This window comes from Solea senegalensis, linkage group LG16 (assembly GCF_019176455.1).
Source record: "Solea senegalensis isolate Sse05_10M linkage group LG16, IFAPA_SoseM_1, whole genome shotgun sequence".
In the NCBI taxonomy this organism is placed as follows: domain Eukaryota; kingdom Metazoa; phylum Chordata; class Actinopteri; order Pleuronectiformes; family Soleidae; genus Solea; species Solea senegalensis.
This window is the reverse complement of record NC_058036.1, coordinates 6134258-6161885: the sequence shown is the minus strand read 5'-3', so window position 1 is coordinate 6161885 and position 27628 is coordinate 6134258. Positions and strand designations below refer to the sequence as shown.

The following is a 27628-nucleotide window of genomic DNA, read 5'->3' as shown; positions in this document are numbered from 1 at the left end:
GTTCTCGGAGAACGCGGCAGTTCCACGACTCTTCTCCCAAACTTCCTGAAGTCTTTTCCCCAAACTGCGTGGATTTCTTTTATCCTAGTGTTTTTGTTCTCGTTTCAAGGAAGACAAAAACCGCCCGGTTGGATTAAAAACGTGTCAAGGAATAATTTGTTTTGTCGTTAAATGGTGAGTTTTCTTTGCCATGCTGGATGCTTCTCTCCCTTTCCCTCTGGACATGTTAACTGTTACTCTTCTCCGTTGCGCCATCTCAGTAAATCAAATTATGTTGAGTTTTTAAAACGAACTCGATTTTTTTTAATTTAATTTAACATATTCGAGTTGGTGTAATTGGGTTTTGAAAGCTTTTAAGCTGTTTGCAAGGCTCAGATTTGTGTTGCGTTTTGCTTCACTACTGTGATGATGTTGGTGCCATAAAAAATATTGATGTTGGGTCATTTTATGCTAAGTTCGCTTTTTATAACGCAGAATTATTTAATTTGTGACGTTGGGACAACTTTTATTTACTTACTTTGTTCCTCCTATTTCTGTAGGTTCGTGGTTTTATGTTGTATTAATAAATGTTGTATCAATAAATGTATTATTACTTTATTATTATTTATCAGTAATTATAACCTCTTCACATGGAATAATACCATTAAATTTTGAATTTGGTCAATTTTTTCTTACATTCGTAAATGAGCTTATACACATGTAACATATTTTCGCAATATAAGTTAAGTATTTTGCTATTCTAAGTTGTGTTTATATAACATAACACAACTCTCTCTGTATCTACAACTTTTCAGACAATGTTATCGGATGTTAAAATTATGTACCGAAATTTTTTTTGCGAAAAACATGCTAGTACCATTGCAAAAGAACCAAAACTTTCAGTGTTTGGGGGGCAGGGCTTTTTCCACGCGACCAAAAAGCAGGCTCCACCTAATGGCACTGCAGAAGAAATCACTGACACTGTATGTTGGCAATGTCACTCAGTGTATATTTTTCCCTAATCCTAATCATGGAAAGTCATGATGCACTTCACTACATCATCCTATCCCTAGTGGTGATGGTGTGTAGAGTTTGTGTTATTATCCAACCGTTGCTACTGTAGAGGGCAGAATCCCTCCTTTGTTATTGCTGTGTAATTAACATGCCAGTAATTCCTCTGCGCCAACGTTGTTGATGTCAGAACTTGAAAATGCCACAGTAACCCACGCTGATCAGCCCCCTTTAATTTTATATGTGTAAACTGAAAAGTTGTTTTCTTAGCACCCAGGAATGCCAACAATTCCTCCTCAGTTTAATATTAGACCAGGGGGCAACAGGAACAGGAATGAGATGGGAATTCCCTTGTTGAATGCCCATTAACACTTAACTTGACCTTACCAGGTCTGTTTAACTTTCTTAAGTCAAATTTTCTATCTATATTATCTGACAGATCATGCATGCATTCATGCAACAATCGCCAACTGTTTTGACTGCTATATACGTTTTGAGTTGTTGAGTGAATTAATCTTCATAAATGTGAATATTTTCCCATGTCTTCTCTCCTCCTTGGCAGTAAAATTAATATGTTTGGTTTGTGGACAAAACAAAATATGTGAGGGTGCTGTCATTTTGAGGGTTTGGGAAACACAGATTAACATTGTTCACCCTTTTCTTCTTATAATCAACAAATCAGTTGATAATGACAATAATCGTTAGTCGCAGCCATAATCCCTTGGAGCTTTTGGCTTGATATTTTTTCGCTCAAGGGCACCTGAGCTGGGAGGATGCTTGTGTTTTGTGGTTGGTTGTTTCAACTAATCCATTACTCATATGTCCTTTTGCTAAGTCATAATGAGGTAATTGTGCTAATGTAATCAACGCAATTGCAAAATGTATACGTTTCAAAGTTATCCTCGTTCTGCACATGAGCACAGTCAGTGTGGGGATTGCCTGTGAAGAGCGTTTACCGCTTGAAACTCGACCGTGACACATGGTAGGCTAATCAGCTGCCTCGTTCTGTGGCTCATTCTCCGTCATACTGTGTCTGTGCTCCAGCTGTGGACGGGGAAAACTGGAAGAAAAACAGAGTGGTGTTATTGTGATTGTGACACAGTCTTGGCTCGGCTCGAGTCAATGAAAGAGAGATAGTGCAGGTGCCGGCTGGACAGGAAGAGCACTGCTTGAGTAGGAAACAAAAAGGAAATGTATGAACAAAGGTGGTTAGCGTGTGTGAGTGTACGTTTGTCGGTGACTCATTCCCTTGAATCAGTTTAGGAATGTGTGATGGGGCTGCCTGAAATTGCACAAGGCAATCCTTCCCCTCCACTATACCCTTACTAATCTCTGTTTTGATTTCTTACCCTGGAGGTTTTACCTTCATTCTACGCTGCAGTCAAGTAGAATCCACACATCACACGTGGCATTGTTTGTAACACAGATCCTTTACTGAATTGGGGGACGTGTTGTTTTCCTGAAATTATTGATTTCCCGCCGCATGAAAGTCAGCATCAGAAGCCGAGCTGAATCACTGCCTTCGGGACTGGCTTTCTCTGCTGCTGATGCAAAAAAAATCCTCTGCTGTGAATACGAAAAACAGTAAGTTACAAAGTTGAAAAAGGAAAGTTGCCTGTCAAACACTTATTACATGGCGCTTGTACATAAATGCTTTTGTTTGAATTTATCTGAATTTGTCACCAGCCTCTGACCTGATTGCTCGGCGATTGGGTGGAAGAGGAATAATCTTTTTGAGTGTGAGGACAATGTAGGGGAGGATGCGGGTGCCACCGGTCCACCAAGAAGTATGCGATTACTGTTGTTGCAATAAAGAAGCAGAAACCCTATCTTACCATCCTATTTCATGTGTTATCTCCTCTGTGTTTACAGTGGGTGTGTATGCAGTTAAATGTCTCACTTGTAAGTTATACAGGTGCCCTGGGCTCTCTGTTTTGGTATGTTATCTAATTCATGTGGCTGCTTTTGGATGCACATGTTGTATCTCAGGAGAGTTTTAGGCCTTATCCATCAGGAAACAGAACTTTCCCTTTACAATCTTTTTTCTCTTTTGCTCTTAAAAAGCTTTTTTAAACACATCCTTTCAAGATGAAACCCCCCGCTGACAATATGCCAGGCCTCTACGGAGCCGCACAAATATACCAAAGACAAAGAAGAAGACGTGCACCTTACACATAAAGGTTACACACCAACACCAGCTTTTTGACGATCATCAATCGAGGCCTTAAAAATTGGATTTGAGATTAAAAAGCTGTTGACAACGCTTTCCTTTGGGAATATAATTTGCGGTAATATCTTATTGTGGCAAAAGTGTCACAGTAATATCATATTGTAAAGCCTCTGATGATTAATACCCCTACGAATTTATTGTATTTTTCAAAATAATCGTTGCGTTTTGTTACTGGACAGTCCTGATGACCTCAAGACACATTAATTTAATTTAAACCTTAATGAGCCCGATTCCCTACTATCCATTATATCTCAATTACACCAAAGGGGGGGAAGAAAGTGAAGTCAGTTCTTCCTGCATTTGTGTCTTGCTCTTTGTCTTTTCCTCTGCTTGTTTGGCTTCCTCATTTTAGTCCTTCCAAGGAAGTGGACCACGGAGATTTAACCTGCCAGCGCCCCCTGAGGATATCATCAACTTATCTCACCCACATCTCACTCCAGCTTTCAGAGCTTTTATGTGTGATGTTTTGCTGATTTTTGTAGTTTTCTGTTGGTAGAGGAGTTTCCAAGCCCTAGGTTTAGTGTTGGACCAAAGTTTATGTAAGTAACTTGTTCGTGTTTGTGGTGGATGAAGCCAAATTATGGACTTAGATTGTCTTTACTTTTTGTTTACTTGAAGTTCCTTGACAGCGAAAGAAAAGGGCTGAGATGAAAGTAGTTCTTTGTTACACACTCTGTTTGGCATTTATTCTTTTGTTTTCATAAAATGCCGCCCATCAACTCAGTTATTCTCTTGAGTAAAAAGCCTTGCCACGTTTCAGTCTCATGAATTCCCTCAGGTGTGACAGTGTAAACAATAGAGGAGACAATCCCTGTTACAAAAACTGCACACAGGAAACAGATCAGATCACTGCAGCAGGACCTTTCATTCTGTCAGTGCAGAAGATCTTTGGCTAAGAAAAAGAAACACGGTTCACTTAAGGTTTTTATAATTGAAGCTCACTTTTAACCCCTCTCCTTTAATGCTGCTTGCTCTATTTTGAGCATATGTAATAGTCAGGTTGACGTTTTTGTGGTGCGCAGCGCTGCGATTGCTAGTTCTGTGGTGTTACTCATGCACAGTCCAAGACTAAATGCTGGGCGGGGAGGGAAGGGAGCGACTGCTGACTCTGTTCTAACACGTCTGGAAGTGCAGGCAATTTGAAGTGTGTGTGTACTTGTGTTTGTTACAGCTTAAAGACCTTTCCTGGCATAAACACTGACCTTGTCAGCCCCAGTAGTCCTCATGGAGACCAAACCCTGGTCCTAATGAGGCAGAACCTCATTCCTGAGGAACTGGTTAACTATAGGTCTTAGATTTTGTGTTGTGGTTAGGTTAATGTTTGGATTAGGAATTTACTGGTAATGATTAAAGTTAGGGCTAAGGCTTTGGTCATGATGTCCAGTGGAATGGAACTCAGTGGGACTCACTAAAAGGATAGCTGCACAAACCTGTGTGTCACTCCTTGTTCAGAGCAACATGGAAGCCAGATGTCCAGAACATTGAACAATATTTTCCATGAAGGTAATAGAACTTTTAAGTTGTACTGAAAGTTGAACAGAAATTTGAACTTTACTTTGTGCCTTCAAGTTTGCATATTTTAATGATATTATATTCACAGTATAACTAACTAGTAGCTGATACTCTAATCCATCCCACTTTGCAAAACTCTTAAGTCATTTTTGTTTTAACAACAGATTTCTTTAGTACTAATTTTATACTAAACTGTTTTAGTGGAAAAAGCTTTACCAATCATGATTCATATTGCAATTTGCCAGCAAGATATCATCGTCATTATCATTGTAATGCTGCTACTTCATATCATTTTGTAATAATAACTTAACATCAAACAACATTGGCATATTAAATCACAGTAGTCCCTTCTTCGTATCGCTCGCGCCACCATTTTCTTCAGCAGTCCAGACAAACAAACCAACCAGATCAAGCGTTTCCCGGTTTTCATTCACATATCTGTTGAGTGGTCAGGCTTCAAACTTGGCTGGTGTGTGCAGTGCTGACCTTGCTTGTGTTTGGATAAGAAATGCAAGAGATATATCGCTAAACAAACTGCATCTGCATGCCTAAAGACAGTCACGCCAATAGAGAGAAGATACACAAGACAGTGATGATGAGTAAGTTGAAGCCTGAGATGCGGGTAGTGCAGTAGTTACTATAATTCAGCTGCTACATGTCATCAACGTGTCTTTAAAATCAAGTTTATGTTCCCAGACCTTATATTTGACGTTGTTGTTTTGCTGCAAGCTGGATGGAAATAAAAGGGGGAATTCTGACAGCCACCAACAAAATATCTGCAAGATGATCTTTGTGGGCAGGGGATCATGGGAATCAAGGTCTAACAGAGTGCTCAGTGTTTTCCCTCTCTCTGAGATTAGGCTTAAAGGCTAAAAAACACACTCTGGCCATCCAGGTATTTATGGGGGAGCAGCTCAACATGCTTTCAGACTCTAATAATATCAGCAAAGGTTGCACTGTCAACAGTCTGTTGACAGCAGAGATAGACTAATATATATACATATATATATATATATATATATATATATATATATATATATATGTGTGTGTGTGTAAGACAGCATCATCAGAGTCGGGGTAGCTTCTCAGGGTCGTGTTTTTCCTCTATGCGATTGCACCTTCCTGACCAAAACCAATCGAAACCAAACCAAAATAGATGCTTAGACCAATCTTTCCCAATCCTAAGAATGTTGTGGCCCGTTTTAGATTCTGGGAATGTTCTGCAGCCAAACAGAACTTTCAATTATGTATTATTTATTTCATCAAGTGGAAGAAAATAACATTTGAACCCTGAATCAGGTCTTTGCATATCCATACTGTAGAATGTGACGTGGTAATTTCACTTGTAAGCTTAGGGAACTGCCTTGAAAAAGATAAGTCATTATTTAATTAGTTATAAGCGCTAGTTATTTTAGACCCACTTTTACTCTGATTGTACATTATAAAAGTGCATAGATTATCCATCTAACTGTCCATTCACATGAATGTAACAAATGGCAGAGCAAGGTTTTTAAATATGCAAACAGAAAACTTAAAAAAAACTCTCTACATTTGAAACGCCAGTGATTCCCAAACATTTTATATGGCGAATGCTCTTTTTAAAGAAGATAAACTACTGCTAAACGACCCAATTCATATGTATAGATCACAAATGTGTGCGAATGGCAGTGAAAAGTGACTATTTTCACTGCCATTTCTGATACACCTAATGTCCTCTTGAATGGGTAAACCAGACATATACAAGTTATCCATCCATCCTCCATTTTACTTTTATGAAAGTTGTTAAACAAGTCTTAAGTTAGATTCTGGACAGTATTTTGCTAATTTATTTGACCACCCAAGAAATATCTCCCACAATCCCACCTGTGGGTTCCCAACTTAGACTTTGGGAATGTGCCAATGACCCCCAGCGGCCCACCTGTAGTAAAGCCAAAGCCCACAGTTTTAGAAGCACTGGTAGATCTTGACTTCTTCCTCATGTACAACACTCAGAAGGTTAAACTGGGGAAGACGAGGGAAAGCCTTGCTCTAAAAAGCTTATACCTTCTTGTGACCAATGTGATTAAGGGCCACTCGTCAGCTCAGCAACATTTCTCATTAGCTGAATAAACAGATCTTTTGGCAGCGAACCGAGGAAAGGAAAAAAAGACCAATTCCCTCTCGGATTTAGTCCTTGACACGATTTATAAAAGCTGTGCCCTTTTTAAATGGAGGGCCTTTAAATATTTCAGTGAGGGCAGTTTGTGTCAGCATCTGCAGCTCATGAAACTCGCTTCCTCCCACATGACTGGTTGCACAAACTTAGGATTTGCTTCTTTCTTTTTTTCTGGCGCTGTCACCAAAGTTATTGTTTGCTTCCTTTTTATTTGTAACATAACTTCATTCGTTTCTTTGTTTCGTTCTCTAAATGGGAGTTTTATGTAAATTTGAAATGGCTACAGGCGTTCAGAGGGCCGGGAAATATTTATGCAACGTTTTTATGCTTCTTTGTAGCTAGTAAGTTCTTCTGAGAATAAAAAAAAAGTTTTTGCAACAGGATATTTAAGATCTGTAGATAAAAGCTTTACAGTTTCATTTGAAGTTTGATTAGTTTTACTTAAGTTTCAATGCTTTAGCTCTTCGTAGCATATTAATATTGCAATGTAAACACACCTGGGACTGCAGCTAATAGTTATTTTCTTGGTTATCGAGGAAAACTGCATAAAATGTGATTATTGAGGTATGGTCAACTTCACAAAATGCATTTTAGGCTATAAGTCAAGGATTCATACTTCAGATTGTGTTTGGAAATGTATGTCAGCTGCAGGTTGATTAGTATAAAGTGACATTCGACTGTTCAGTGACTTTTTACTAATATAAAAGTACCCATCACATTTTCTTTACATAGTCTAAAGTGTCATCTGCTCATATCTTATTTTCTAAAAGAAACCCAAAGATATTCAGTTTGTTGTTGCATAAGGCAAAAAAAGCAGCTTATGCCAAAATTTGAGCAGCTTGAGCTAAATTATGTTTGTCCTATTACTTGAAAAATGTCTTACACAATAAATTGAAATGTAAAGTTGTGCCAAAACATTCAAACAAGCCTTTGTAAGTATTGGAAAGTGAGTTGACTTGAATTTTCGTGCACCTACAAAACCTATATGATTATGCCTGATCCATGCATCCATGGAGTTTTCAAAGCTGGTAAAGCCAAAGAGAGTCAGCTAGTTAAAATAAGACTTATGTTGTTTCGCTGCAGTGGAGGAATTATAGTTTATGTGTGCCGCTCCAGGTTGTTGGATGCCGTTTGTAGGCACATGGAGCCGGTGGCGGTGCTGCTCGTTGCGGACATCAGGAATCAAAGACCGCCATTGTTGGAATGAGAAGCAGATGTTAGAGAGGAATTCTCCTGACTGCAGCAGTTTTTTCCTTTTTCATGCCTGAGCTTTAAGAGCTCCCTAAGTCCAATCTCCCTCCCCTCTGCTTTCTCTATTTCCCCCTCTGTTGTGTATGTATGCAGCCTCTTCCTCTTCTTCCCCCCTGTCTCCTATAGTTTGACACACACTACACCTGAAGCTATTCTTAAATCAACATGATGACAGCCTCCTTTATTGGGTCCGTTCCTCTTTCTCCAAGCAAAGGGAGGTTTTCTTTGGCCTCACCTTCCAATGGCTGGACGCGGAGTCTCTCCACCCATCTGATGTCAATGGAGGAGGGAAAGAATGAGAAAGAGAGAGGTTTAGCTGTGACAGAGGGCCTCTCTTTCTGTTTCCCGGTGTGGAATTTGGTGTCCAGCCTGACTCTGAGGTTTGCCACGTTGACACAATCCCTGTTTCAGGCTGAAAGGGCAGGAGGAAGCTCGGTTGGCTGCTCTTTGTTTGTGTTTGTTGATGTAGATGGACTCCAGCATTGCGTCACACTTCGAATGGCGGTGATGGAAAGCAGCAGTCATTTCATTACCCGGCACTCTCGTCACTCAGACACACTGGTCCCCGTGTAGTGTGTAAGAGAAGCCACCCTTTAATTTCACAGTGGACATTCTCCATGTGGTGATGTCTCATGTGGAGAGCAGACATGACGCAACTGGCTCTTAAACCCATCAATAATGACTGTATTCGCCAATGCACGTCCTATATTGACGTCAATGTAAGTCAGTAATCTTTTTTCTGGTTGCAAATATATACGATAATCAATGTGGCTCTGCTTCAAGGGTTTTTTACACCTTGTTCTCAGATTTCACACCTGGGACAATTACAACTGCCATGTCCACTTTTGGATACCTTTCGACTTATACCTTGTCCATTGCTGCGGTTGATTTTCCACTACGTTACCTCATGAACACATTTGATTAGGGCGGGTGACATTTATTCACAGACAAACAGGAGGAACTCCTGACTCTGAAGAGTCTCCATAGATTATTCCTGGAGGGGTGTTTGTGTGAACTCGAATGTCCGTACAAGTCTGAGATCCTCTCAGTTCAGTTTCTTGTGCTTTTGTCGCACTCAGAAAATCTCCTGCTGTGTTTGTCATGTATGAGTGACACACTCTGGAGAAAGTCCAGACCCAAATATCTGGTCATTAGTCAGAGTTCATGTCTGAAAACAAGCGATACCGATGTCACTTAGCAAAACATGCTAATGCTGAAATGCCTAATCAATTACTAAATGATTGATTTTCCTCACCTTCCACTTCTGTCAGTCAGCAAAGAACAAAAGCCATCATCTGATGACATTGAGATTGGAATATTTCGATTTGGTTTTCAAACTATTTTATAATTTCAGTGAGCAAACAAACAGATGGAGCTGGAAACTGCACCAACCCGGCAAACGGAACTGTGTACAACAAGGTTGCACCTGTAAGCAATGTATTTTCTGAAAGCAATTGACCCTTGTTTACTGGAATCACTGGTGGAGAAGTGAGTGATGGATGGAAGTAATCCAATTAGAAAGATCTTAGTACTAATTAACCTCCCTGCCATCCTGCAGCTCGACTCTTCCGTAGCAGCTCCTGACATATGGCTTTAGTAACAGAGCGGGAGATTTACCCAATGAGTTCATGTGTTTACCTGATGTACACATGTCTCTCTTTACTCGTCTACCTGTAAAACATGTGTGTTGTGCAGTGCAGTGGAGTAGTCATGGGTCAGGCCCATGTCAGCAGCAGTGCAGGGAACTATCCCTGTCATGGCTCATCAGCAGACTCTGCTGAGTGGCTGTTCGGGCCGCCACACTGCACATCCAATGACCAGCTTTAATGAGAGCTGATGCTGGATGTCAACAGCATGTGGATTTACTGCTGCTCTGCCCACAATGCTCGCTGTCTGTGCAGCACCAAAGTGGTGTTATGTGTGGACAGCAGTCGCATTGAATGGGCACTTATCCGAAAAAGCACTCTCTTACTCTGCGGCAGAAGGACCAATACTGCAGCTGAAGCCGTTGTTTATTGGCCTCGGTCAGTGATGTTTCCACTGCTGACCTGCTGCTCGTTTCTTTTCGTTGTTTTTTTTATTATCTTATTCACTGATTTAAAAGTTTTCCACAAATCTTAATCTTTGACCACACTGTCATGTCTTTAATATGGCTTTGGCCTTACACTGCAGTGAACTGATTCACTGTGGTGTGAATTAACAATTCACACCACAGGATTCCCTCCCTGGTTTTCCAGCAACTGACGAGTTTACTAACTTGCCAATAAAAGCTCCTCATAGGTGTTCAGTTGGCAGTTGCTCTATCACCATGTGTGAATTCTTCCAATTAGAAAGACTTAGTGACACGTACTGTATGTCACTAAGTCATTTGATTGGACTTCTGTCCATGTCCCAGTATACAAGCACTAGTGGGGAATCGATTTATGAGTGTGAGTGCGAGTCTGCCCCATTAGCTCGGTGTTGGCACGTTGAGTCGTCCTACGAACCATGAATTTGTCATATTCAAGTCTTTTAGCAGAGACAGAGCACAAAATGCTGTTAGCTCAATATTCTGTTTACCGACTTTTATTATTTCCGAGTATCAGCCGGGAGCCAGTGTGTGTGTGGTACTGTCGGCTGACGCACAACGCTATGCCAAAAGGACACACAACAAGTTGCTGATATACATCAACCGTCATCAACTTCCCTTTTTTTAATTTGGATGCAAATACAACTACATTAGCTGTAGACGATGCAGCGTTCGTGACAACATAACAACATAAAACAGAAAAGGCAGAGATCACTGAGATCTCAACAAAGCTACTTAAAAAAAATCATCATTCAATCATTATTTCCTGTGTCACGTCTCACATGTTCTTTCTCGATGTGGAAATACTCGTTTTAGGGATTCTCCTCTTAAAGATAATATATCGTGTGACTGACCTGAACTTTGCTCTGCAGAAAACCATCTCTGTGGTGGGAATTTACCCCAAATCCTCAGTTTCCTCATCTTTTACAATTCAAATCCATTTCCTCTTTGTGTTTTGACCCCACCCCACTATTTGTCCTGTCTGTTTTTAATGACAACGTGGCTTCCAGGTGAGGCACATTTTCGACAGGATGAAGTGATAATCTCCCGTGATTGTTCTTAAACATTCTTTTGTCTGGTCTGAGACTTTTCACACCCCCTGCTGGTCTCACTCGCCCTCGGGCACAGTTCATGCTGACAGATACTCGCCACTCTCGCTGCAACTGTAGGTGTGTGAAGAGCAGAATAAAGACACATTTGTCAACCTAGTGTGAAAACACTTCAGTTTAAAATTCACCATGCTGATTTTATGTAACATCCATGCAGCATTGCTTACCTTCTGCCTTTAAAAATAACAAATTCATATTTTAATTCAAAACAACGCCAGTGGTAAAGATAAAGTAACGTGTTGGGGTATCTTTAATAGGCTCAATATCACTTTTTTCTTAACTGACACTGATATCATTAGCTGATTAGTTGTTGCAGCCCTTGTCCAATGTATTAACATCTTGGACTTTATGCAGCTGTGTCCTAATTTTTGTCTGCAAAACGCCTTGAAATGAAGGTTCTGCAGTTGTTCCAAGTGAGAAAGTGATAGACATTGTTGGGTTTTCACTACATGAGTCACTCTGCAGACTGTGTGTGCATTCGTAGCATCATTGCGTTCCATCGGTTCCTGTCCAGACAGATGTTCACATGTTCCTCTGGAGTCACCGACATTCCCCTGCACTGCAGTCACAGAATCATGGTTATACAGGAATGCTGTCCTCCTTTTGTGTTCATCTGTCCTTTATTTTTTTTTAAGTCAGTTAATCAATTTTCTGCCTATTTTATTCTGCGGACCAGGATGTTTATCATCTATACATATGAATGTACCAACATTAAGCCTTCTTTGTTGTGTCTCCACAGTGTCAGGCAGCAGCTGACGTCCTCATGCCCTGCCCTGTGACTCCTACTTGGCCTGCTGAGCCCATCATAGGTGCTTGTGTGTCTGTTGTGGGCTGTAGCGACTGAGCGCTGGTGTCGGCCCCTGCTGGTGCCGGTGGAGGCGGGTGGTCAGAGGGCCCAGAGCCCCGGAAGCAGGCGGAGGGGCCTGTCCTGTCGCAGCCACACGAAGATGAACAAACTGAACTTCCACAACAACAAAACCATGCAGGACCGTCGCTGTGTCTGTGTTTTTCTGCCCAATGATGACACACTCAATGTCATAGTCAATGTGAGTAGACATGGAGTCATTTCACCTGAAGTAGAGCTGATTTTAAATGCATGAAGAAGACCTCAAAACTTTCAGGAGGGTAATTGAAGAAGAAATATCCAGTTCTGTTTCAAAAAATGTCGTAAAATACCAACCTACCAGCCAATTTTGGGAAATGAGAAGCTAAACAACACTCTCGTGTCTGTGTAAATATGAAGTTTATGCGATCATAAAGACAAGGAACACCATAAAAACATGTTATTTCGTAAAACCAAGAGCCGCTTTTGACCAGGACATCTGTGTCCACTTCTCCAGGCTTTATGCCAGTGAGGTATTGATCCTCTCATCTGACCCCAGGCAAGACATTATATTGTGTCTCCAAGAGGTCCGCCAGCTACTTTACCTGCATTCTGCTATCTCATGTGTGTTTATGTTTGTCTTTGTGTAACAGATGCAAAAAAAGCAAAGCATAATTTAGATCCTCCTCTTGTGTCCTCCACAGGTGAAGACTTTGTGCCAGGAACTGTTGGTCCAGGTGTGTGACCTTCTGAGGCTGAAGGATTGTCACCTGTTTGGTCTCAGCGTCATTCAGAGTAAGATTTCAAATATTGCTTCCCACCTATGGTGTGTGTTTGTGTGTGGTCTGATGTGTTGTCTTGAGCTGTGTACCCTTTGTCTCTTTAGTTTACCCATCAGCTGAACAGATCACTCTCAGCTTCCTTGTCCTCTTCACCTCTCCATTCCAGAACTAGGAGACTTAAGCTCGCCTTTCTACACTTATGTTGCTCTCAGACCAAAACATCTTCTCCATTTCTGTTTCTTGTGCTCCCATCATCCTCTTGCCAATAGTGTATTCACTGTTTCTTCCTCCTATTAATAAACAAGCAAACACAAGAGGTCAGAGTATAATTTGTTGAGTGACAGTTATCAAAAGTGTTGAGCAATAAAGTATAAACTTTATTAGGCTTTATTAGTCAGTTGTGAGGCCAAAGCTTATTTTCTGTTATGAAATGTGTGAGTTTCCCAGTGATGTGACAACATGTGGATACAACGGTGGAGTGAATCCATTCACATAAAAACTGAGGAACCAGACAGTTACTTTCCTCAGACAAATAACTTGGCTGAGAACCAGGAATCGGTCCTAAACGTAGCATCTCTCACCTATCTGTCATGTCGGTCTCCAGGGAACCAGGGCTCCTTCGTCCTGACTGGCTTCCTTTGTGCATTCAGTCTGAGGTTGTTTTTACTGTGATAAGACTCAGCGAGGGTCGCACGCCTGGATTGAGTCACTGTGTCTGTCCCGTTGGCCGAGCAGACAGCCTGTGACACTTGCAGGCAACTGTAAATGGAGAGTAAATTGCAAAGGCAGTGTTTTTCAGACAGCTGGCCTCCACATGAGCCAATGGCAGCACAGCAGGTCAGTTGAGCAGGAGCCAGTGGGTCTGATGGTGGGGACATTCCAGGAGTGCTTGTCTGAACGGCGTGAAATCCCCAAGGCAAACAGAGGCCACCCACTCCCTGTGTGTCACCCCAGACCGCAGAAGAAGAGCGATCATGAAAACGGAAGAGATCAGCTTCAATTACAGTTCTCCAATTGACCCATGAGATGGTGCTAAATTGGTTTTGCAAATCATTCCCCACTTCTGTGTTTTTGTGACGAGAAGATATACTCGTTGGTAGCTCAGGCGAGCTCCTGTGTTTTAATTTGAAAATAGCATTTTAGCGTAAATTGCTGAAAATTGACTTGTTGATCCGGAATCAGGAAGTGAAAGTGGCCTCAATATTTTCTAAGACCTCCATTTTTAAAGTGTGTCTGCAGAAGAATATGAGTTTTTAAGTGAAAGTGGAGTAATGTGGATGTAGCCGTTGGGTTTTACCCCCAACTGCAAGAACTCTCATCACAAGGGAGTGGAAACGCTACAGCTGCTTTGGATTCGGCAGTGCAGGGCTAAAAAGATGAACATTTTGCTGAAAAAGCAAGATTTTTTTCGAGGGTTTTTTCTGGTTTCAGCCTGTCGACTGTGAATATTGTGTTGATAGACTTTTGACAAGACAGAAAGAAACATTTCCATCCATCACCCATGGTTCTTGGAACCTGTTTGATCATGTAACAACATTCCAGTTCAGTTTCATTTCTCCATCAATCTGACATTCCCCCTAAGAGATCTTGTGACGATTCTCAGCACACGCATGTACATGCACGGACACACATTACCTCTGTATTTAACGTCTCACGTACACATAATCTGACAATTACGCTCCCGTCTGTGAAAACTGACAGAATAACAGACAAAAATTAAGCGTCATTATGGCTCACCATAATCTTCAAAAACATGCGTTCCACTTAGATTTGTACCAGGGTACAACTGCAAAAATAAAACCCCTCTCACAATGAGGTCTGTGGTGCTCGGCAGCAGGGATATTGTTCCTGGAAACAGTCGTCTCTGTTGAGTTTTTTAAAGTGTAATTTTTGGATTCCTGCAGCACCACAAACTGAAAGCCATTGCCCTCGGCTGTAATGAGATGGCGGCAGAAGTCTCAGCTGCGGAGATGTCAAATCATCACCAAACAAACCCGAACATTTCCGATAAAGTGTTGCACGTTTAAGTGGAAACGAGGCAAATCCACGAATCCACGATCATATGTGATTTCATAGAATGCATACAAAGCTCGTGCTGTTGAATTTTCCCAGATTCCTTTGATGGAAAATATCTCTGTCATGAGACGCTCGGCTGCGGCTCGTCTTTTACTTAAGCTTTTCATATCATAGAAACTGTTGAGTTGTCAGATCGTCACACTGCAGCTCATGAACGGCGTCATTTTCGGGAGAAGATTAAGAGTGAGGTGAAGAAATGAGATGGAACACCAGAGGCTCGGAGCACAAAGGGAAGTGCAGACGCTGTCTGGTGTGATTGCTCTGACTCGGTCTTTTGAACAAGGCACATTCAGCAGGGGATTTCGCTCTGAGTGCACATAAACACCTGTACGTAGAGCTGAACCTGTCTCTCTCCTCCTCCTGACAGATAATGAACACATCTATATGGAGCTGGATCAGAAACTGTCCAAGTACTGTCCCAAAGAATGGAAGCGAGAAGCCAGCAAGGTAAGAAATAACATGCAGGGTTTTTCCAGTAAGAACAGTTGAAAACTGTAAGATTTCCTGGATTTGGAGCTTCTTCTCTGTGGGATTTTACAAGATTTGTCCAAATATTCTTATCGCACAGGAAGTGGAAATATCTCGTCTCCTCTTTTTGTATTAATTTAAAAGTCTAGTGTGTACAAATCGGTGACATCTCATGTCGAGACTCCTCCACCCACCCATCCCCCTTTCTAACCACATCAGGGGAACTATGGTGGCCTTTGCATACCAGAAAGGAATTTGTTCTTCTTTGTTTGTGGAGTAAACTTCCACTTCAAAGAGCAGAATGGACACTCTGGTGGTTTGCTTATTCAGGCTGCTGTAGAAACATGATGGCACAAGATGCCAGTAGGGTCCTTGACTGAAGTACAGATAAATTGCTTATTCTGGGGCTACAAAAAACATATTTTTTTTCTGTTTTATTTTAATAGTTACTGTATATATGTGAGTGTGCACTGATGTGTCTGGGTAACAATCACTCCTAAATGCACAAATCAATTACAAATGATTTTAAAAAAAATGCTGATAATAAGATGCGATTGTTGAGCACAGGTTTTAGCTTGTTTGGAAGGACGATGGTAGCAAATCTGGCAACCTCACTGGAGCCACAACAACAAGCCAGGAAGTCACTGTGTCTGGTTGTTGTTCTCCAGACGACAGTTCGCGTCCTTCACTCCTCCACAAACCACAAATTGTTGTTTTTATAGTTTTATATGTGTCTGGGTCAAGAGTTGGTGAACTCTTGAAATAAGTCCTTTTTTTTGTTGCTTTTTTTTGTTGCTTTTTCTAAAAACCAGCAAGGGTCTCTATTTCCATCCACACACAGTTCATTATGCTAGGCTAGGCTAATCGTCCCAGACCCGTTCGTACACTGAAGTAAACCACCTCACCTCACACCAAGAGCTATTGCTGCTTTTTAACTTTGGTATCTCTGTGTACATAAACTCACAGCAGATTAGTGTCAGTTGATAAACGTGTTGAACATGTTAAAGTGTTGTGTTTGCTTATGTCGTTAGCTAACGTCGCCGGCTGTGTCACGTTCAATTCTCCACCGTGGTTGTCAGTAATATGAACTTTCACTTTGTTTTTCAGGGAATCGACCAGTTTGGTCCTCCTATGATCATTCACTTCAGAGCCCAGTATTACGTGGAGAACGGAAGATTAATCAGGCAAGTGGCGCTCCAACGTCGCTCAAATGTGTTTGTTTGGCGGATGAAATCACAGACATGTCATTATCTGTAGCGTTAGTTAGTACTATTGGAATACGACAAAGGAAAAGTATAGGTAAAGTTCTGGTCTCTGCCTCCAAACGTCCATGAGTCATCTTGTACTGCAATAAGCAGCAGTTAACATATAATCTGGGTAATCCTGCTCTCTTTCTGCCCCGCAGTGACCGTGTAGCCAGGTACTACTACTACTGGCACCTGAGGAAACAGGTGCTGCTCTCTCAGTGTATCCAGAGAGAGGAGGCCTACTTCCTCCTGGCAGCGTTCGCCCTGCAGGCCGACCTCGGCAACTTCAAGCGCAACAAGCACTTTGGGAAGTACTTTGAACCGGAAGCCTACTTCCCTCCGTGGGTGAGTTGGTCTCACTCTCATCTGTCCTGAAACTTATCAGAGGCAGAGATGATTTAAGATGGACCGACCTTCTTACAGAGGACACCGTGTTTTCCTTTCTGTCTACTCCAGATCCCTCTGGCTCTTTCCTCTCCTCACCTGACCACATCCTGTAACATTACAAACACAACCTGACACACTTTTCTCTCCTGCTCTTATTTAAAGAGCAGACACTTGTTTGTTTTTAGCTCGCGTGTGCGCCGCAAACACTTCGCATGAATCATGTCTTATTGTTGCATCATTTTGATTTGAACACAATTAACTTGTTTTCTGAAATGTCAGATAATAAAAAGTCCCATAGAGCTGAAGGTGATGTCTGTAAAAAGCTTGTTTCAACAGAATTTTGATGGTTTGCACACTCTTCTCTTTTTAAAAATGGACCCAAATGAATAATTAACACAATTAATCTTATATTCTTTTTTTTGTGCCTATGCAGAGCAGTAACACTAAATATAAACTGATGATGCCATAGACAGTTTTGTTATGCAATAACAGGATTGTGCACCACTGATTTTCATTCTAATTGGATTGTTGAAGCACTGCGGCAGAGAGAAGAGAAAAAAAAAGACTTGATGTTAAATGTTAGTAATGTAGTAAACACATTAATGTATTAGGATGGTAAAATCCCTCTGCGGTAAGCTCGTCTGATATTTCACTGAGTCACGCAATGAGCTTCTCTGAAAAACATCCAGCACTCAAATAAATCCAAGCTGAAAGAGAGCAGATGTGAACTGCTGTATCACTGGAGCTGAAACCTACAGTAAAAGTGGTGTGTGAGGCAGACAGTGCTCAGTGTCCTGCCCTGCGGTGTGTAGGCCACAGTATGTGGGTCTGTAGCCACCTGCTATTAATCACACTGACCAAATGTGAGTTGGGACAGCTCCACATCTGAGCATGTGCGATAATGAGAACTGGGACGCCGCGTTTATTTTTGTCCATGGTCGTGGCACACGCGCTTTTTTTTTTCCTTCTTTTTTTAAGCTTGAAAAATGCTCTGGCAGAAGCCGCTATTCTTTCCTCCATCAACCTCCACCGTCATCATCCGTCACGGCCGTGGCTGCCACACCCGTCTGATTGCCCTCCACTTCCTGCGATTAGCCCCCTGCCTCCTTATCGCCGCTTGACGCCGTCGTCGACAGGAAGCCGCTTTGACGATGAGCGCCACTCCACAGTAAATCCCTCGCAGATTTAGGCGCTTAGAAAACTCACTCGGAAAGATCTTCACAAAGTCACATTTAAAGCGGAGAAAGTGTGTTTCTCATTGAATCTCTGCAGGCTGACATCTGTTCGCCCTGCAGCAGGCGACCTCATTATCCTCACTGGCAACTTGTGCTGCCAATCTGCTGTAAACGTGTCTGTACAATTTCAAGGCGACCAAGCCTGACATTTCTCTCCTCTGTCTCTCTCTCTCTCATCCCGCTCAGGTGATCACTAAACGTGGTCGTGAGTACATCCTGAGGCACATCCCGAACATGCACAAGGACCAGTTTGCTCTCACAGCTTCAGAGGCTCACCTCAAATACATCAAGGAGTGTGCACAGCTCGATGATGTCACTGTCCACTACTACAGGCTCTACAAGGTGAGAGATCGAGGGCTTTGTTTTATACCCTGCGCACCAAGGTTATAATAGTTTTTGGATTTTTCATTAGTTTTAGTTTTCACTTAGTTGACTTTGCCTTTTTCTTTTTTTAAATAAGTTAGTTTCTATTAGCTTTCGCATTTAGTGATGCAAAAAGGTCATAGTACGTATAGTGTGTCATAAAAACCCAATTTTAAAATGTATTAGGACAGATAAACAACTATTTCTGAATCAGTCTACAAGAAATTAAAATGTGCATCATAGTGCTGGGGTTGGATGCAGTTTGTGTGTCAGGTAAAAATCAAATAGCCGACAGACTAAAGACACACGTGAACATAACATAACTAGTAATAAATAACCCTCATCAGACACATCACATTGCTTGTGAGCCAGGAGTCTCAGCAGCTCAATCTCAACAACAAACCCAATAAAAGACGAGTGGTTTGATTCATTTCGATGAACCAACTCAACCCAATAACCAATGTTATGTTTAACTTTCATAGCCTTATGTCCCACATTGTGAACAAAAACAAATTGAAAAATTTTTATTATGAATGAAAATACAATCTTCCAAAAAAAATACACTTCATATGAACCCAAAAGGCAGACAAAAAAACTGCTACAATTTTGGTTAGTTTTGTAAACACACAATTCAGTTTCAGTTCGTTATTGTACTCTAGTTTTTATTTTTATTTCAGTTAACGAAAATGTTTTTTATTTAGTTCGTTTTGGTTATTTCGTGTGTGAAAATCATTGCCTTTCACTCGACCACTGACACACTTGATGTTTAGACGGAGACACGTTTTTCGGACATTTTTCGGACAAAAAAGTACTCTAATCGAGAAAATGATCTACAGATGAATCGATTATGAAAATAGTTGCAGCCTTACATAAGTATGCAAGAAATTATTCAAAATATCTACAGGAAATATGTACATTTAGACGATGATTTCTAGTTTTGTGTTTTGTTGAGGCAGAATATCTCACGCCATTATTACAACTTATCTATGTCAATATTTATACTAGTACTGAGCAGAGAGTGATGTCTGTGTTTTTGTCGCTGGTTTGCAGGAACCTTGATGCGTTCAAATCAAATTGTTTGGAGTATTTACTACTCACGACGAGCCTGTTTGTTACTTTTACGGCCTATTCATTTTCCGGACGCTCAGATTTTAGGGACGTCCCGTACATGATAATTATAAGTTTACGAATTTCCCGCTTGAATGCGGCGAGTAATGAGGCGAAAGAAAGAAAGTGTGAAGCGTCCAGCTCGGGGTTTATTTCAATAAAAAAATAACTTCATGGCCAGTTTGTATGTTGTTTATGTTTGGTATTGATTGGATTTGACACCATTAATTAATCTCATTTCATTTTCTTTCAACAGGACAAGAAAGAAGTAGAGGCGTCTCTCACGTTAGGACTGACTTTACGTGGAATTCAAATATTCCAGGTACAGTTTAATGTGGGTTTTTACTGTCTTCCTCCATTATATGTCCCTTTGCTAAACCGAAATGTGACTATTGTTAATGGTTGAGTTTTAATAGTCATAGAAAAACAAACATCTCTCTCATAGAGTTTCCATCCATCTGCCTGATATTTCAAATACTGGTCCAAGTTCTAACTTTCCCGCAGCAGTGGAAATCTTCACGGTATCACAAATCAATCTGCGGTGTTTATGTTTCGTGGTTTGAATATCGCAGGCGTTACTGAAACAACATGGCTCCACCAACAGTTTTGCTTATTTTGCTGTGTAAATACAAAGCTGTTGGACTGTTATAACCTTTTAAATGTGAATTTAAAACAACTATCAGCTGCTTGTCTGCTTCCTCTTTCACACTGATCGTATAAAGGCTAAAATGCCCAATAGCAAAAATCCACTTTTGGCCTTTATTTTAAACAACATCAGTCGCTTTTGAGACGTTACAGAAAACGGTCCGAACTCCATGGACAGTAGACATGATATATGACTTGTGAGACGACTCAGTTACTGCAATGATCAAGTTGGAAACTCCTCTTTCGAGCTCACCGAAGTACAGATGTCGCGCTGTTGTCGTGGTTTGACTCTCCTTTGTGTTGCAGAACGTCGGCTCAGTGAGGCAGCTGCTGTACGACTTCCCCTGGACCAACGTGGGCAAACTGGTCTTCGTGGTGAGTCCCGTGCATCATCAGGACCTTTTTTTCTTCACACACACACACTGTGCTTGAAAGGAACTCATTTCATGAGTGATGATGAAATCCGAGCATTCCCCCAGTTTATGGCGGCGTTTGTGAACGCTTAGCTCATGCTCATGGTTGTGGAAATGTTGACGCCAGCCCCCTTCTCTCCACACCGCTGTTTTATCTTAGCCTTGCAAGTTCTCTGGAACAAATCAGGGATTTAGAAAGACTTTCTTTGCATGTGCACACACACACACACACACAGTGTATTTCCCTGCAGTCAGCAGCAGTATTTTCCCTCCGATGATGTACTGTACACGCACGAGCCTCTTGGTTTTTTTCCGTTTCATTAATAATTGCTCGTGCCGTTTTAACGGAAATCCTGTTCCGAGTCGGCCTGTCATTAATTTGAGCACAAACGTTTCTCCTTTGCTTACGCGGCGTTTTCTGTTATCACAGGAAGGCAGAGAAGCTCAGTTTCACTCAGTATGTTCACATGACGCATTCAAAGAATTATTATTGGAATTATTGTGTTCGTCAGACTTTTCAAATCGTTTGGTAGTCCAACTGAGGTGTCTTAAAGTTGGAATAGATACACGTAGATAATGCAGTTGGAAGTTGAATTTATATTGTATGTTTACGTCCAATCAGACTGGTCTTTGGACTGACGGCAGATTTTATGCTCTGTTACCTTTAAGAAGGACATACTTTGAAGTAAATGAAAGGTAGAAAGACACGGAATGATGCTTGCAGTGGAGTAGGACACACTTTATTCAATAAATCAATTCCATGTAGTTCTCTTGGACCTGTACTTTCACTTTCTTTGGCAGTCTGGCTAATAATTACTGCTTCTTAGCTCCTTACTTCTTTATAAACATGGATGGACTTTACAGCCGGGTTTTCCCGACTTAGAAACTTTGTCACCTCAATGTTTGGACCCTTCACGGTGAAGACATCCTGTTTTCCTCATCACTCGCTGGTGGTTTTCCTTGCATCTGCTACGCGCCGCGTCGTGACAGTGCACCAGCGATGGCGTGGCTGTGGTCTCCATGTGGACACGAAGGGCCTCTCGTGGCCACGTCCCACCCTTCTCCCGAATAACAGGCTCCCTCCTCCGCCCCACCCTTGAGTCACGTCATCCAACACGGCCCAGTGCGCCGGAGAGGGCGTAGTGGACGTGTGGGTCAATAAACACCAGATGTTGCAAATGTTTCGGGGTATTTTGGATACAGGCTGTTGGCCTGGAGGACTTGAGCTTGTGTTTGGTGTCATTGGTTGAAGGGGGGAGGGAGGGGCACGTTGTCTGCTCAGTGTTATAGAAGTTTGGAATTCAGTGTTCTGACGCAATAAGAGGAAAACAAAGTCACGTCTATGCTTCGCGTGAGCTTGTGAGGGTTCGATGTGCGCCCACTGAAGGCTGAAAGTCGTCACCTTCAGCGGCGATGCACGGAGCGTTTCCATGTGTGTGGCCCGTCGGGGAGATCTGTTTCAAAAGGGTTGAGAAAGTTGTCCAGCTGTCTCGTGCGGAGACATCAGACGGACTGATCGTGTGTTGTGCATGTAAGAGGAAACTTTTCTAAGTGGTTTCTGAACACCATTTAATAACCTGCTCGACACTAGTCTGCTCTCTGTTTGTATTTCCTTTGGAATAGAGTTACTGTCAGCAGGGAAGCAGCTGAATCAGTATGTGTGGTTTCTTGGAGTGTGGTTATCTTCTTCTTCTCTCTGCCATAAATAAGAATCTTGGAACACAGACGTAAAACACTCATGAGTTGAAACAGAGCATCCTAACTTGTGGCTATTAATAACAAACATCCACAGATTCCTTTTTTAAAAGCTACTCCTTTTTAGGGCTGCAGCTAATGTTCACTCCAATCAGTTTATTATATTCTTGATTGACCACTTTAAGGTAGCAGCTGCTAAATTTGAAAAGAAAATAAATGTTGTACATATATAGGCCGCACTTGAATATAAGCCGCAGGTTTTCATGTTGTAACTAGTAGTGGCGCCAGGATTCAATCTCTTATCAAAGGAGTTTGTTAATGAATGCATGGACTTGAATGATGCGTCCGTGATCGCGAGTGGGCCACGGACAAAAGTGGGCCCATCTGTAACACCGCGTATGGTTGTAACATGAGATGTTTACATAGAAAGACGCAACACGGACGTTTTCCGTTGTTGTTTTTATTAAAACGACGTCATTTAAACACGGGGGGAACATGCCACATCAACATTAACATGCCTGGTTAGAGAATAAACACTGCACCAACACGACAGTAACACGCCTGGTTAGAAAAGAAAACACTTTAGCCTACCAGAAAAAAAAAAAGTCATTGGTCGATATCTTCATCTTCTTCTTGCGCACTAAAGCCACTGAAGTCTTCATCTTCAGCGCATAATCTTTCCCCCCTGTCTCAGTTTTGCGTTTACTGCTAAAGAGTGCCCCCCGGTGGCCGTTAGCCAGTAAAAATCTATAAATTAGCCGCACCGTTGTTTACGGTATATACAATTTAGATGAAGTTTGGCAAGTGCGCACACTTCTGCACCAAAGTTCATAGAGAAAATCAGCATTTTAGTGTTTTATTGTGCGGGGACACAGGAGCTGCTACTGATCGAGGCGGCGGAGCATCAACAACTCCTTTGTGCCATGATGTAAAATCACTGATGCTGGAGAGCAGTTTACAAAGGACAAAAACTTTGATTTCCACTCGGAAAAAACACGTGAGTAAAGTGGGTATAGATTGTTCAGGACAGCCCTTTGGCAAGTGGTAATATCAGAATTTGCCTTGTCCTGTCCCTGCTGGCAGCCACATACTACTTAGCTACTACCAGCTACTTCTAAATGAAGGGAGTGAATATGAAGCAGATCGAGAATAAGTTTCAAGTGGTTCACATAAAAAGGAAAAAACCCAGAGTGAATAGCTCAAGGGTTATAAAATAGACATGTGATGCAGCTGTTCCCGGTGTTGACTCACTCACTCTGGCTCGCTCACACCTGGCTGCTGCCCAGTGCGACGTGCGTGTTTCACCGGTGGCCACTAGGAGCTGCAGAGGAGCAGTTGAAAGAAGAAGAATATTTCTCCTTCACTTTCCCACCCAGACTTTTTCCTGCCAGTCCACAGTTTTGAACAGGAAATCGTTCAGACTTGTGCCCAGAGAGAACGATCTTTCATGTTTATGGGAAAGCCACTGTCAAAGAATGTCAGTTCATTTTTATGAACTCGTTTCCCTACCGTAAAACTTGGAATACCTCCACCTTTCTTTACTTTAAACCGACTTTGTATCAGCTGGTTTCTCTAAAAACAAACGTCTGGATAAATGAAAGGAATCCTCCGTCCCGTGGTCAAAAATGTGCAACTCTTTGCTTTTTCACAGCCTTCAAACTCAGCCGTCGCATTTGAAAGTCCGAACCCTTACAGAAATGTCCGTAGGTCTTGATTGAAAACAACCCCGCTGACACTAAAGACAGCTGTAAGAGTAAAGCACAAACCCGACATTTTAGTTTTTCCGTGTATTCAGCCAACATGTCCTCTCCCTGAAATACTTTGAAAAAAAAAGGCTTTGTTTCAGTGCGAAGAAATGAGAAACAGACACACGAAGTGGCCACTTTCTGCTTTGTGTTTGGCTGCAAGACAGTTCCTCTGTCTGGCACAGTTTCACATGCACATTCCTGTTTCATAAACTTGTTTTATTAACTGCTGTAAATCATCCCGAGGTCCTGTAATCAGCGTTCATGTCACTTCTTATTTCTCTCCTTTCCGTTCTCTCAGGGGAAGAAGTTCGAAATCCTCCCCGATGGACTCCCCTCGGCCCGCAAACTCATCTACTACACGGGTTGTCCGATACGCTCCCGCCACCTCCTGCAGCTGCTCAGCAACAGCCACCGGCTCTACATGAACCTGCAGCCTGTTCTCAAACAAGTCCGTCGACTGGAAGAAAACGAAGGTGACTGCCAGCGTTTAAATATCGCGTCTTCACGTCAGTCGCGGAACATTCAAAATAATCGGGGATATGTAACGTAAGATCATTGATTCATTGATAACAAACGGTCGGAAATGCCGAATGTTGCCAAACCTAATAAGCGACTCAACTGGAGCTGCAACTAACGATTATTTTCATAATCGATTAAATCTGCCGATTATTTGCTCGATTAATCGTTTGGTCCATAATATCAGAAAACCTAAAAAACTGTTTGTCAAACCTGGAAATGATGATGTTCTCAAACGACACACCAAAAGATTAACTTTTAATTAGAGCTCAAACTATTAATTGATTAATCGATTACTAAAAGAATCGACAAGTATTTTGATAATCGAGTAATCGGTTTGAAGCTTTATTTTCATGATTAAAACTCGATTTCCAATTGTTTAAGCTTCTTAAATGTGAGTATTTTCTTCATTTCTTTGCATCATCATTTCCAGGTTTGACGAACACCGATCAACATTTTTCAATGTTTTCTGATAACTTATTGACCAAACGATTAATCAATTAATCGAGAAAATAATCGACAGATTAATCGATTATGAAAATAAGCGTTAGTTGCAGCTCTACTTTTAATGATTTCTTTGTTATCCAGAGCGAAGAAATGAAGAAAACACTCGTAAACAATCGGAAATCTTGTTTTAATCATGAAAAACGCTTCAAAACCATTAATCGATCATCAAAATAGTTGTCGATTAATTTAGTAATGGATTAATAATCAATTCATTGTTTCAGCTCTAGACTCAACAAACTCAAATGACAGAAATGATAACACAATAAAGACATTTATGATGATATTTCACAGAATTTCAAAGTAAAAGTGCCCGTTTTGATATGGAGGGACGTATACGTCACAATACACAAACAGACGGGAAGGAAAATCGAAAATATAGGAAATAAAAACTGTAATTGAAGCACCAAACAAGCTTATATACGTATACAGTATATGTCATTTAATGTTGAATGTCACACATTTAATAATACTATATTTACAACCGCATGCATGTCTTATTATTACTGTTGTCTCCTTTCATCAGGTGATAATTCTTCCAGTTGCTGACACAAAAATTAACAAAATTAGTTTCAGTGATTATAAAAAAGAAAGTAGAGTGTGGGACAGTTACGTGTGTGTATTGTTTTTGTTTTATTGTGCATGAAAACTGTGTCACATTAACACTTCACAAGAGTCCACAGCACATGAAACAAGAAGAGTAAACATGACGTTACATGGACTGACGGGTAAATAATTTATTGGACAGGTTTTGCTCATTGCCATCAGTGTTTAATGGGTCAGAGTAGAAAATCGAATCTCCCGGGACTGAAAGTCAGCCATGCTGCACATTAGAAAACTGTTTGTGTTTATGTTTTGTGGCTGGTGTTCCTTAAAGGTCACAAAGAAATCATTTACTATGAGATGTTGGTCAGATTCTGTAAAAAAAAAACATGTAAAAATGGCCACATGCACTGTTTGACTGGACTGATATGAGAGCAACCATGTCCATGTTGATCTACATTACGCACATGCATGCTTCTGTGTCCGTGTGTGTGTAATGACCTGTTCCACTCTCTCTGTATGAGACACACTCATCTCGTCAAAAATAAGCAGCTTATATTGTTTCAGAAAATCCAAAATTATGGACACTCTTTGGGAGGCCATGCCAAATGTACGGCTTTACACAGCCCAGTAACAGATACAGTAGGGGGGTGAAAACGACTATTTCCACATGAGAAATAACAATAATTAGAGAGTTGTTGACGCTGTTAAGAGAGGAGTGCAGCGTTACTGTAATTATGAGTCGTGAAAGCCGGTGCTCTTGCTGCAGATTCCATCTGAGCAAACACTGGCTGTGCAGTAAAAACCCAAGTCTCATTGATCTACAATCTCTAATTGAGGGAAACAGCAGACGCTCCACAGATGGTGCAACATGCAAACACACTGCAGAGCAATTAGGAAGGGGTCTTTTTTCCCCCCTTTCCTTCTTAGGAGTATTAGAGGATACTGTTTCCCCAAAACATAATGTGGATGGCGCTGATAAGAGAGAAGGAAGTTAGGGGGGAAAGAGGGAGACGCAGGAAGGCGGGATCACCATGACATGACTGGGAGGCTGGAAAGTCAAGATTTACACAAGAAATATCAGATGCGCTTCTCTCCTAAACTCAAAATTTGAGTTCATCCACCCTGATGCAAAACTGTCATATCCGTCTAGCAGCAAATTGAAAGTATACATCTAAAAACAATGCGCATTTTTACCCTAATGTAACAGCTTAGGAATCATTGTGGTGGGTAAAGGTGAGGAGATTGGGGGCCGTCTCCACTCCCCCTTACTGTCCGGTAACAGGAAACCAGCCTTGCAAGATCAGGGCTGCCTGATCTTGCAGTCGGTAGGTCTTGCGAAAGTCTCGGGTCTCACAAGAAACATACTGGCTATAAGGTCAAGGCAGTGACAGTGTTATTTTAGACCTTCATCATGACGGAGCCGGCCAAAAAAAGAAGCAGAGGAATCCATTGTTGGAGGAAGAGCAAAAGAGGAAATGACTGACCCATGGCCCACATAACGTGTAAACTTCAGACGTGGCATTCTTGCTGTTGCACTTATCTTTGGGATACACTCTCTGTTCTACATGCATTTGCACTATCTCGATGTTTGTTGTGAAGGCGTTTGCTTGACCATTTTTATGAACAATGTCTGTTGCTGGTTTGTTTTCGGCAGATGGTTGCCTGTTCCATCGGCATGGACATGGCTCCATGACTTGCACATGGCCAGGAGAGGGGAAGGAAAAGGAGGAGCATCAGTTTTTACAAGTGTGAGGATAA

At 41.5% G+C, this 27628-nt stretch overlaps 1 protein-coding gene across 1 annotated transcript; it reads left to right on the top strand.

Moving 5' to 3' along the window:
- Positions 1–27563, top strand: LOC122783108 (FERM domain-containing protein 6). The gene is made up of 12 exons (XM_044047754.1): positions 1–174; positions 12055–12361; positions 12843–12933; positions 15364–15443; positions 16572–16648; positions 16870–17056; positions 18520–18675; positions 20060–20125; positions 20755–20823; positions 24603–24777; positions 27083–27195; positions 27525–27563. The coding sequence occupies exons 2-12, from the start codon at positions 12263–12265 to the stop codon at positions 27561–27563; spliced, it is 1152 nt and encodes a 383-aa protein (XP_043903689.1). The 5' UTR covers positions 1–174; positions 12055–12262.
- The last annotated feature ends 65 nt before the right edge of the window (positions 27564–27628 follow it).

What these genes read in the sequence shown, in the direction of transcription:
- LOC122783108 (XM_044047754.1), top strand. Translation starts at nt 12,263, where the DNA reads ATGAACAAACTGAACTTCCACAACAACAAAACCATGCAGGACCGTCGC. An exon ending in GGAAGCGAGAAGCCAGCAAG is followed by an intron (nt 15,444 to 16,571) that starts GTAAGAAATAAC and finishes TTTGTTTTTCAG; the next exon opens with GGAATCGACCAGTTTGGTCC. An exon ending in TCGACTGGAAGAAAACGAAG is followed by an intron (nt 24,778 to 27,082) that starts GTGACTGCCAGC and finishes GTAACAGCTTAG; the next exon opens with GAATCATTGTGGTGGGTAAA.